The sequence below is a fragment of the Berghia stephanieae genome, chromosome 3 (assembly GCF_034508935.2).
Source record: "Berghia stephanieae isolate SIO BIC M18660-M18661 chromosome 3, UCSD_Bste_1.3, whole genome shotgun sequence".
NCBI classification, from domain to species: domain Eukaryota; kingdom Metazoa; phylum Mollusca; class Gastropoda; order Nudibranchia; family Aeolidiidae; genus Berghia; species Berghia stephanieae.
Window position 1 is genome coordinate 8,525,268 of NC_088362.1, and position 13,599 is coordinate 8,538,866.

The 13,599-nt window shown below is 35.4% G+C and overlaps 1 protein-coding gene across 3 annotated transcripts in view; it reads right to left on the minus strand.

Moving 5' to 3' along the window:
• Positions 1 to 8,058, minus strand: part of LOC144969456 (uncharacterized) — a 13,311-nt gene extending 5,253 nt beyond the window's left edge. The window contains exons 1-4 of one of the 3 annotated variants that reach the window (XM_078908573.1): positions 7,991 to 8,015; positions 6,935 to 7,042; positions 6,672 to 6,716; positions 1 to 826 (exon numbers count right to left, since the gene is read on the minus strand). The exon at positions 1 to 826 is cut by the window's left edge and continues 669 nt beyond it. In XM_078908573.1, the coding sequence (XP_078764699.1) occupies positions 1 to 826; positions 6,672 to 6,693 (848 nt within the window). In that variant the 5' untranslated portion in view covers positions 6,694 to 6,716; positions 6,935 to 7,042; positions 7,991 to 8,015. Of the gene's footprint in view, positions 827 to 6,671; positions 6,717 to 6,934; positions 7,043 to 7,990 lie in introns of all 3 variants that reach the window. The other 2 variants (XM_078908572.1, XM_078908574.1) reach the window with 2 other exon arrangements.
• Positions 8,059 to 13,599: the final 5,541 nt, after the last annotated feature.

The following is a 13,599-nucleotide window of genomic DNA, read 5'->3' on the forward strand; positions in this document are numbered from 1 at the left end:
ACACTCATAGTTTCCAACGGAGCATTTTTCTTAACATGATTTTGGTAGTTTACTTCACATATTTTCTCAACTTTGGGTTTCACAACAATTCTAAGCTTAAAGCTTTCACTGACTGTTCTGTTGTGTAAATAGCATCGCACATACAATTGTTCATCATCTGAACTTAATTGGACGGGATCGGTTAGAAATTTCCGTGACCATTTAAAATTACGCAAATGGCTGTCATTGTCCGAAAACTCCAGTCGTGTGTACTGACAATAGTCTAATTTTCCAACTGTTTTGTCAACTTTGGCCCAATCTACCCCAAGTTTGTTATCATCATCAATGTATACAAGAACGGGTTGTCCTTTGGCGCAATTAAGTGGTTTATGTTTAGAAAAATACTTCTTGATTGCTGGGTCAAAGGGATCCAGGTCTTGAAACGGGCAGCTCTTTGAGATGGGTGCTTTTCTTCTCCGCATTTTAGTAGCAGTTGTTGCTTTTATTTTTTTCGTTTTTGATTTTGTTTTTGCTGTATGCCGTACTTTTATAGTTTGGTGTTTTATTATTGATGTTGTTGGTGGTGGTGGTGCTGGTGGTAGTGGTGGTGTCGCAGCTTTTCTGATTGATATTTTTGTAAAAGTAAATGCACTACCATTCGCCTTGCTTCCTAATTTACTGGTCGATGATTCGAAACTTGAATAATTTGTGGATGTGTATTTTCTAAATGTCAGGGATGATAATTTATGTATTTCAACCAAATAGACGTACCAGTAAACAGGTTGTCCGCAGATAAACAAAATAATCAGAAGACGAAGTCGTGGAATTTGTGCCGCCTTAGTCGCACCTGGAAAAGAAAACAATTCATTATTAAGACTATGGAAATTATTGCTTGGTTTGAACAAAAAAAAAATGACAATGATAGATACACCTCGTAATATGGTTTCCCGATGAAGTTCATTTATATCTAAATAGCACCATCAACGACGTTCACACATCTATTGGTGTACAAGTAGACCAGATTCAGTGAGCCAGAGACCATTACTCCGCCCACATGTCACTGTGTGTTCGGCCATGAACAGCACTTCCATCATATATGTGACCCTACGCCTCGAAGTGGTATTAAGTCGGGATTTGGAAAACGAAGAAAACCGGTTTTAAAGTGGAAATGGTCAAAATTATCAAATTTCATTTTTTGGTTGTTTCAGAAACTACAATCATTTGTCTACATGATAACATAATTATTCAACATAAATAATGACGATAAGTTATATAAATTTAAAGTTTTAAAATGCAACTATCAGAGAGACATTCAAAACAAGAGTTGACTTTCTCTCAGAGATCCACCGTTTCCAAAACTTAGTAATATTAAGTCTTTTCGTACACCAATACCATGTAAGATATCACAGCAAAGGGCGTGTCTTTCTCTATCACAGGGAAAGCATGACTGTTTCCATAATTTCATGGTTCAACCAATATTGAACTTTAAAAACTGTAAACAAGTCTAGGTTTATCCCTGACAACCTTACAAATGAATTATTCTGATTGGTCAAGGATCATCACATGCACCCGTTGGCCATTAAAATGCCCGGGCAATGTGTCATGACGTCAGCATGTGTGTGTTACATATGTATTTAATACACACCGCGTGCTATTACTTCTTTGTCTATCTGCATTGGTTAATGATTGAGATGAGGGTCCTTTGTCCCTCTTTCTTTACTCATGAAATTATAGGACATGCTAAGACTTTAATGGGACAACAGTTGCGCAATCTTACACTTACAGAGATTGTTGCAGGATAAACATTTAATTTTAAGTACAAAAGCAGAATAGTAAATAGAGCCTTCTACAATTAATGAACTGCCGATGGAAATGCGTGTAACTAAAAAATGAAAAAGAGTTAGATGTATGGATAGATAAACAGAAAGAGAAACGGGCCTATCAATGTATAAATAGATAGGTAGAAAGAAAGAAAGAAAGAAAGATAGATAGATAGATAGATAGATAGATAGATAGATAGATAGATAGATAGATAGATAGATAGATGAAAAGGAGAGAGTGACAGAGAGAGAGAGAGAGAGAGAGAGAGCGAGAGAGAGAGAGAGAGAGAGAGAGAGAGAGAGAGAGATGTTCGTTTTGTCGTGCTTTCTTTGTATACTGAAAGAAGGGGGGAGTCTTTTAAGACAATCAACAATGTGCTGAACGCTAAGATAAACTTGAGAGATTCAATATCATGTTTACATCTATGTCATTACACAATAAGCCCCACCCCCTCCTCCTCAAGCTGTCATCTGACTCAAAATTGAAACAATGCAATGAATAATTTGACCAGCCCATTTCTTTTATTGCAATCTCATTGGTCAATATGTTTCCAGTTGATTGACTATGACTTACTTTGAAAGAAAATGCTTTATTTAACTATCCCTACAATTCTTTGCTCCGCCTCCATCCCTTTCTTCATGTCTACCTCACTCTCTCCGTCTCACTTTTGTTTCATTCACACATACAAACACACACACACACACACACACACACACACAGAGAGAGAGAGAGAGAGAGAGAGAGAGAGAGAGAGAGAGAGAGTTATACAGTCAGTCTTCAATCTTTACTCTATTTCCCTCCTGCTCTCTTAATGCACGAGCGGTCTCTCTCCCCTCCCCTCTCGCTCCTCTTTTTCTTTTTCTCTCTCTCTCTCTCTTTCTCTCTCTCTTTCTCGCTCTCTCACGTGTGTGTGTGTGTGTGTGTGTGTTAGTGTGTGTGTATGTGTGCGTGTGTGTGTATTTTACTCTCTCATTCTTTCTCTTCCACTCTCATCCTGTTTCTTGATATTTCTTTCCCTGTCCACCCGGCTTCACATAGTTTCAAAACTGAACTTTGAAATTATAAACCCTTCTTTAACTTTTGACATTTTGAAATCCTATTTCCTCTAATAAATAAGACAAAAATGTCACATTAATAATTCTTATTTCATTGATTACCTATTTAAATATCAAAATTTCTTCAAAAATTGAGCAATGTCATAAAATTGTCGGCATTTTCTTTTTGGGTGTTTTATTTATTTTAAGGACATCTTACATAATAATGAATAACTAGAGACGTAATAATTGGATTATTTCAAAATTTTGTATGTGCATTATCCAATGTATATTCTAAGCTCATGCCAATACAGTGATGCCAAAACTCCGGTTTCACCGGGAAAAAAATCCGGTCTGGATCAAAATATTTCGGGTTACGGGCAACTTCCGTCAAATTCGGGTGAGATTAAATTGTTCCAAAGATACCCCCCTCCAGTCACTACTACTACAACCACCACCATATCATCACCAATCATCATCTTTACCACTACAGCAACAACCGTCATCACCACATCATCATCACTACCACTACTAATACAACCATCACCACCACACTATCATCACTACCACTACTACTACAACCACCACTACCACATCATCATCACTACCACTCCCCTACTACAACCACCGCCACATCATCATCATCTCTATTTCAACTACAACCACCATCACCACCACATCATCATCACTTACTACAACCATCACTACCACTACTACTACAACTACATCATCATCCGTACCACCACTACTACAACCACCAAATCACCATCCCTACCACCACTACTACTACAACAACCACCACATCACCGTCCCCACCACTCCTGCTACAGCCACCACATCACCATCCCTACCACCACTATTACAACAACTACCACATCACCATCCATACTACAACCACCATTACATCATCATATCTACCACCACTATCACATCACCATTGCTGCAACAACTATTACAACCACCACAACGCCACCCCTGCCACCACTAATACTACTGCAATCAGTGTTGCAATCGCCGTAAAAACCCTTCAAACAAACTTAGCTCAAATCTCTCTCTCTCTCTCTCTCTCTCTCTCTCTCTCTCTCTCTCTCTCTCTCTCTCTCTCTCTCTCTCTCCCTCCCTCTCTATCTGTCTTCACACAAACACACATACACACGCACACACACACACACACACACACACACACATCAATAAATTGCGCTCACTTGATTAATTTTCATGTTCACCTTCCTGTACTTACCAATAATAGCTAATCACAAATACTTTGGCCTCAAACTTTAGCCTCGTTAGCTTTCAAGTTCGTGTAGCTCTACTAGATGAACTTTCAGCACTCTCTCTCTCTCTCTCTCTCTCTCTCTCTCTCTCTCTCTCTCTCTCACTCTCTCCCTCTCTCTCCTCTCTCTCTCTCTCTCCTCTCTCTCTCTCTCTCAAACACACACACACACACACACACACACACATACGCACACACACACACACACTACAACCACCACAACCACATTTTCATCACGTTCTACTACCACCACCACCACCACCACCACCACATCTTCACTACCACAACTACTACAACCACCACCACCACCACATCTTCACTACCACTACAACTTCAACCACCACCATCACATCATTACCACTTCTACTACAACCACCACCACCACATCATCATCACTACCACTGCTACTACAACCACCACCACCACCACATCATCATTACTACTACAACTACTGCCACTACTACAACTAGAACCACTACCACCACCACCACCACATCATCATCATCACTACCACCACTACTATTACTACTACTACCACTACCACTACTACTACTACTACTACTACTACTACTACTACTACTACTACTACTACTACTACTACTACTACAACTGCTACTACTACTACTACCACTACTACTACTACTACTACTACTACTACTACTACTACTACTACTACTACTACTACTACTTCTACTACTACTACTTCTACTACTACTACTACTACTACTACTACTACTACTACTACTACTACTACTACTACTACTACTACTACTACTACTACTACTACTACAGCCATAATCACTTCGTCATCATCACTACTACTGCTACCACTACTACTACTACTACTACTACTACTACTACTACTACTACTACTACTACTACTACTACTACTACTACTACTACTACTACTACTACTACTACTACTACTACTACTACTACTACTACTACTACTACTACTACTACTACTACTACTACTACTACTACTACTACTACTACTACTACTACTACTACTACTACCACCAACACCACATCATCCTCACTACCACCATAACTACAATCACTACAATTAGGTTTTGGAGCTTTCCTTCATTGGAAATAATTAGGGTTGTATTCGGCAATATGTTTATATATCATAATATAGTTCTAATCAGTTATCTATACAATATTTAAACACAATGCCAAATACCATCCCAATTCCCTTTATGTGCGGAAATTCCTCTTTTGGCATTGATATCCTCCGAGTGGTGTCTGAAATACCTGTGAGTCAAATTGAAAATTGGCGTCTCTGCAAATTTTACTTTTCTCGTCAAAGTATCAATGCCCGTATCTAAGGAGTTATCTTTGCCCATTGATTTGACTGTGTATGAAAACAGTGCATCACTTCAAAGTCGATTTTCTCAGAACTTGGTTTTTACACATTCCCTACTTGAAACGATCATATCTCGGCAATGAATAATCCGAATTTTATCAATTAGATATCAAATTTTAAAGCATAAAATAAGCAATGATTGAGTATCAAAAAACCCAAAATTGAAGAATCCGACTTAATACCGTTTCGAGGCGGAGGGTCACATATGTTGTGCCATTCTTTTTTGAAGACGAAATGGACACACAGTTAGCATAACTCAATTGAAATATAGAAGAACTGTCAAAAAATATTCAATATTTGAAAGAGAAGAAAGTGAACACGAATAAAGATGGTTCCAATACGATGGGGCCGCCCTCATACGGCTACTGCAACCCTCAATTTCTTATAGTATAGTAGGATCAGTTCGGTAAGCGTGTAAGTTATATACTGGACTGTTGAGAATTACTGAGAAAAAAAGGCGGATCCTTTGATATGTGTTACATGATTCTGTGATAATATGCCGTTATAAAGTTGGGTAATCATACACTTTTTAAATACTGCCTGTATTTTGAAAATAAATTAAATTTCTAGCTTCTGATCCCTATCGACATCATGTCGTTTTGAGACGGTTGTCCCATATTTTATCAATTGATGGGCGATGATTGTATTTTATGTAATGTTCTGAAATGGAAAGCGAGGTGTATTGGCTGTCAATATTTCAACAATAGTGGAATGCGAACACATTAAATTTCTAAAATGATACTCGTAAAATTTAATCCAAGTTGTTGGAAGAAGGCAACTAATTCTTTAAAATGTTAAGTGGGTATAATAAAATCAGAATTTAATAATGGGTCTGACCTCTATTAGAACTGACCACTACCCGAAGTCTTGTGGACATTGGTTTTATTAAAAACCAATCAAAGCTTGGTCATCTTTTTCTTGTGGCTGCATAAAAAAAACTTGAATGCCTTTTATTGTCACGTTCTGGACTGGTTTATACGTGACGAGCTTGATTTTACTTTTTAAAAAGCCGAAAACCCAAATGGCGTATTTTACTCGTACTATAGTGTCTTGGGTGTATGCGATTTAAAAAGGGAGAATTAAGCTATGCATGGTTTTTATATCTATGGTTTTTATTGTCTTTGGATGATAAGAAGTCATTGGGAGAAAAAAAATTCAAGAAATGTGACAAAGGAAAAAATCTAAATATATTTACATTTCTTCAATCCAGTCATCATCTTCTTGGATCTTTCTCGAAGTTCTGCATACGAAGAAAAGAAGAAAAAAAAATCATTCTTTTCAAGTTTAGACCAATATTGCTGACGTAAAATATTTATGGAGACGTAAGCATTTTTGCCAAGACCAAAAAAAAAGCAATTTTCGGTTACAAAAAAAAACAAACAACCCAAAACAAAAACAAACAACAACATTCAATCAAGTTTAATTACAAAATTAGTAATCAAACAGGAATTGACTTACACTCATTTGCTTTCATGTAAGTTTTACTTTTGGCGGAATGCGATGATATATTTCATTGAGTGAAAATAAAATTAAATCGTTCCGTCTCTTTAGATAACCATCAACATGCTGGTAAAAAAAAGAAAGAAAAAGAAATCGGAATATCACATGGTTCAGCCCCACTTTCGAGAAAAAAAAAAATAAAAATTGAGCTTTATATAGCGCAATATCCACTAAATGTGCTCAAAGCGCTTTACAAGGCCAACAGCAACATTTAACATGTAGGACGGGAAATGACGCCTGTTAGGCGATATTACAATTTTTCGGAGAAAGACAACGCTGGAAACGGCCAGGTACTCATTTTACACCTGAGTACGGTGAGAGAATGTGAGTAAAGAGCCTTTTCCAAGCGTGAGGCTCGAACCCAGGACCTTCCGATCCAAAAGCGAGTGTCATACCACTAGACCATATAGACGCACAAAAAATGAGAGCACCAACATTGGACAACAATTTTAAAACTAAATTGCACGTATTTCATCTCCTCCTTTTAAAAAAATCGTAAGTTAAAATAGACAATAAACTGATAGACAGTAAAATGAGCCTCTTCGTGCATTATCGACCGAATAAGTTTCAGCTACATCAACAACAAAATGATAATTGAAACAACCACCAAGAACAAAATCCACCCACTAATAAACGATAAATATATTAGACCAGTTACAACTTCCAACAAAACATTGCAATCTAACTTGTATATGTTACGAGGAAAAATATCTCATTTTCAAAAACCCGACCGAGACAACAATTTATTTTTTAAAAAGGAACTTATCCCAAAAAGTTAGACAAATTTCGGAACAGGGTACTACCGCAAACTTGGGCAACCAAATAATTTTGGGGGTTTGGGAGGCTGGAAACTTTAAAAAAAAAAAAGTTTCCACCCTCCCTAACCCCCAAAATTATTTGGGTCCCCGAGTTTGCGGTAGTACCCGGAACAGCCCCGGTCGAGGTAGGCTGATTTTTTAAAGATGGGTTTCTTCTTTCATGTTTCTTTTTGTTTTGTTTCATTTTCATACATACGTTTTCAGATCTTTAACGTTTTCTTTCCACTAATATGATTTATTCTAGCTTCCTTTTAACAACGCTGCATTTTTGGGTTGTGAGATTTGGTGCACAATGACGCAACAATGTTCACATCTAAATAATAATGTGAAGTTGAATGTAAGCTTCAATTTAATTACAAAAACAGATAAAATGAACGTTTCGGGTTTCCCCTTTATCAACAAAACAGGATGAATAAAACACCACAGATGAATGAGATGATGTGGTAGTGGCGTAGTCAAGATACCACATCATCTCATTCATCGGTGGTGTTTCATTCATCCTGTTTTGTTGATAAAGGAAAAACCCGAAACGTTAATTTGATCTGTTTTTGTATTTAAATTGAAGCTTACATTCAATTTCACATTATTATTTAGTTCTTCGAGCTTCGAGCAGCAACATTTACATTACCCAATGTTCACATCGTAAGTATTCAATTTTTCATGTAGTTTTATTAAAAACTGATACCTCACCCTTTCGCGACAATTTTAGACTAATCGAACGATTCCCTGACAATATCATTAAATTTTACCATTGCGACTAATGGTGTGTGATTCCCCCATCTTTGAGTCACCTGGTCCTCCAGGTTGGGGGTTGGCAAAGGGTTAACACCCCTTTCCGTTAAACTCAAACCGTTACAGAAACGCAGACGGACAAACCAAATCCTTTTTTTTAGCTTGGGCGACCGAAGAGTTTCTGGAATGACAGATTTTATGAAAGACAACAGACAAAGCCGAAAGGAGGAACGTGGAGAAGAATTAAAGAAGCTGATATACAGAGAAGTGGTAAGACCTGGAATGAGATTAAAAAGTTAGCTCAGGATAGAGAAGGATGGAAACTGTTTGTCTGTGGCCTATACCCTGAGCCAGGGTGAAAAAGGCAATGATGATGATGATGATGATTGCTCGCGTAATGTTGATCCGCCTTGTCTGACCTGGACCTATTATTTGCTGGTCTGATAACCGGACGTAATAATCATCATCATCATTGCCTTTTTCACCCTGGGTCAGGGTATAGGCCACAGACAAACAGTTTCCATCCTTCTCTATCCTGAGCTAACTTTTCAATCTCATTCCAGGTCTTACCACTTCTCTGTATATCAGCTTCTTTAATTCTTCTCCATGTTCCTCGTGGCCTTCCCATTGATCTTCTGCCCTGAGGGATCCAGTCCAATACTTTCTTTGTTATGGTGGAGTCATTCTTTCTAAGCGTGTAAACTTGCTTAGAATTGTTCCCACTCCCTGTGTATGAATCATTGTTTTAATGGACAGTATTATGCGTTGATTTGACAGTATTTCCATTACAACAATAAGCCCTTAACAGTTTGGGCTATCAGACCTACAAATAAGTATACATAGACCTTGCGGATTATGAAAATATAGTCACCTTAGCGTCAAAATGGTCTTATTATTATTATTATTATTATTATTATTATTATTATTATTATTATTATTATTATTATTATTATTATTATTATTATTATTATTATTATTATAACATATAACATAACATATGGGATAGGGCAAAATAGGATAAAATCCATTGAATGCCCTTAACATTAATAGTAATGCCATAAATCTATTGATTAAAGATAACAATAATGATACACTGGTATTTCAACCTAAATGTACTCAGGTATATGTCGTGTACTTTAACCGTGACATGCAAAGCACACACATACACACACACACACACACACACACACACGCATATAGAAGATAACCATAATAATATAACAATGCATAATATACTCATACAGGACTGAAAGCCCTATCAACAGTAGTGCAAAAAAGTATTATTCGTCATATATAAATCTCCCATCATATCATTATATATTTTTATTTTGTTTATTATTATCATTGTTATATATTGTTGTATTATTTATATTATTTTTATATTTTTATTATTATTATTATTATTATTATTATTATTATTATTATTATTATTATTATTATTATTATTATTATATTATTATTATTATTATTATTATTATTATTATTATTATTATTATTATTATTATTATTATTATTATTATTATATTATTATTATTATTATTATTATTATTATTATTATTATTATTATTATTATTATTATTATTATTATATATTATTATTATTATTATTATTATTATTATTATTATTATTATTATTATTATTATTATTATTATTATTATTATTATTATTATTATTATTATCATTATTATATTTATTATTATCATTATTAATACTATTCGCTTAACTGTTAACCAAGGAAGAGATGAAAAATAAACATTGCCGCAATAACATCTGTTGTAATAAATGATCCTTTCATTTTATATTAGGTGTGCCGTATTAAAGACTACATTATGTAGCCTCTCATTTATATGTTATTTGAGCAATGGAATATATCCATAAAACAATTTTCTGATTTAATTCCATTTCATATAATTTTATACCTCATCCCTCTGGCACACAATTATGGTGGTTTGATGTATCAGACGTAATTAATGAAATGTTAATTAAAATAACGTTAGTCATGTAAACATTTTATAGCAATGAATCTAAATCTATGAATATGGAATTGAATTGGCAATAATAATTTTAATAATTAGGTAACCAGAGTTTACTAAAATTATTTTTGGATACCATCAATCTTCATAGGCAAATCAAAAGGATTTGTTTTTTCTAGTCGACCTGCCGCATTAGGTTCTTGACATACGAGCTTTAACAACGACGCAGCGGTAATAACTGTAATAATAATAATAATAATAATAATAATAATAATAATAATAATAATAATAATAATAATAATAATAATAATAATAATAATAATAAAAATAATAACAATAATAATAACCATGATGATGAAGATAACGATGATGATAATAATGATAATATGATAACAATATTAACAATAATAATAATAATAATAATAATAATAATAATAATATAATAATAATAATAATAAAATGATAATAATAATGATATTAATAATTAATATATAATAATAATAATAATAATAATAATAATAATAATATAATAATGATGATAATGATGATGATGATGATGATGATGATGATGATGATGATGATGATGATGATGAGATGATGAGATGAGAATGATGGATGATGAACGATGAGAAAAGAAGAGAGAGAGAGAGAGAGAGAGAGAAGGAGAGAGAGGGGAGAGAGAGAGAGAGAGAGAGAGAGAGAGAGAGAGAGAGAGAGAGAGAGAGAGAGAGAGAGAGAGAGAGAAGAGAGAGGAGAGAGAGAGAGAGAGAGAGAGAGAGAGAGAGAGAGAGAGAGCGCATGTTGGCTTAATAAAGAGGGCGAAAAGCCTCAACAATTTTTTATCAATTGGGAATTTTGGTTTTTATTACATTTTATGTTCAATCCCCTTTCAATACAAGGTTAGTGGATGTATATGAAACAGTATACGATGCGATCGTCCACCTTCGTGACGTAACGACTGTGTGGTATGGGCGTTTTTTTAAAATATAGATGGATGTGGATTAACCCACTCTAGATTAGCCGGGTGATCTGCCTTTTATAAAAACCGCTTCATACTCCATTTGTCATATAGGTAGGGGACATAAAGTTGTGACGATTACGTTCTATGTAAGGAATTAAAATGAATATTTCTAAACTAGTTTTTAATTGGATATTAGAATGTTCATTTCTAGATTTCGGGTTTTGCTTTTAAAACAAAGTGACAATGAATACCTGGCTGATAACAGTGGTTCAGTGTTTCCCACGTCTTGAAAAAAAAATCTAAAAGCGCATTACAGGAATCGTGTCTCATCCTTTTTATTAAGTGTTGTTATTGGTTTGGGACAACTTTTAAAGCGATTTGAGCATATTCGGTGGATATAGCGAATACGAGGCTGTTACTTATCTCTTTGTGAAAACGGTAAAGTATAATATCAGATAAGAATAAAATCGATCTCCGCCTCCAAAGGCTGTAAGCCAACCCAATTTGGCTTGTCATAAAGTGTACTCAACATAAAGAGTGTTTGACAAAATGTAACGATAACAAGTGACAACTTTGTTGTTTGATTGACAATCTGACATACGCACTTCTATACCATCACTGTTAGTTATACTTTGACGTTGGCACGAAACAGAATACTGTACAATGTAACCCGTTGATTTATTCTCCTAGGCCTAATATGTGATCCATCACGTCAAACTGGTATTATGTCGAAATGAAGCGGATACCAAAAAGTAAATTTCAAGTGAAAATTATCAGATACGCACTTGAGTCAATAAACCACATAAACTTCAGATCTTCAGGCCTTCATGTCATATTTTTGTAAAGGCTAGGGCTATTGGTCAGTACTGACTCCCAGGCACTAGCACATGCGGGTCAGTACTGACGAACAGTCGCCAGTGCCTGGAGGTCAGTACTGACCAATAACCTGGTGTCTATTGGTCAGTATTGAACAACAGGTGCCACCGCCCACAGACAACCTCTCTTCGGTCTGTGCCACCGCCCACCATTGATCAGCACTGACGAACATCGGACCTGTTCGTCAGTGCAAAGACCTCTTCGCACTTATTCGTCACTTCCTAAAGTATACCATTAAAAAAACAAAACAATTAAAATTCCAGGCTCTCAGGCCAACTAATCCGATGGCACACAGTAACACTTGGTCACTTAGATAAGTTTGATTTCTAACGCGTTAGATGCCGTTGGGGCAACGATATGACTCGTTATTTCAAGCCACCGTAAGATTCTTTTTTATTTTATGTTGTCCATTCCATTTCTTTGGGTTATTTTGTTTTCATTGTTTTTTTTCCCCGTATATTTTCGTTATAGCTTAATTTAAAGAAAAATAGAGGAAAATGTGTTATTTAATATTTCCTGTTACGATTCTTTTATAATACTTTGTCCATTCTATTACTACTACTACTACTACTACCACTACTGCTACTACTACTACTACTACTACTACTACTACTACTACTACTACTACTACTACTACTACTACTACTACTATTACTATTACTACTACTACGTCTTTTATCTTCCATTATTTTCTGGAAGGTTCTGTTCCCTGACGCTGACCTTTTCTTATCAATCAGATCACCCCCCTGGGGCATCCTATCCTCTACCCACGCTAACATTTCATTCATACTGCAACCACCATTGAGTACAGACGATACAAGTTATTTTTCATTATATTTTATTTGTTTTCCACGTTTATTTGTGTATTGTTGTGTTAATGAAGGGTTTGTTCCCATACGAAGCCTTTCATTTTCACTCTTTCGTTAGTATTTTACGATCACCGGCTTCAGGCAGCCCTTACCGTTTTCTACTTTTCCTTTCTCAGTAAGATGCGAGCAAGCCGAATTTCAAATGACAGGAATGAAGAAAGACGAGACAATGAAAGAGCTTTCACTTCCAGTTCTGGCGCCACGCATCAGTGCAGTGAGCATGCGCGTTGGATGAACCGAAATACAGTATAGGGCTTCCAGTTTGGCGTTTCAACACCAAATTTGGTCTTTTTCTCAGGATTGGACAATTTCACTTGTTTAATTAATTGATATATTTATTAAACAAATCTCACGTAAACCGACAAAAAGATTTAGTGAAAACAAGGGCTTCCCT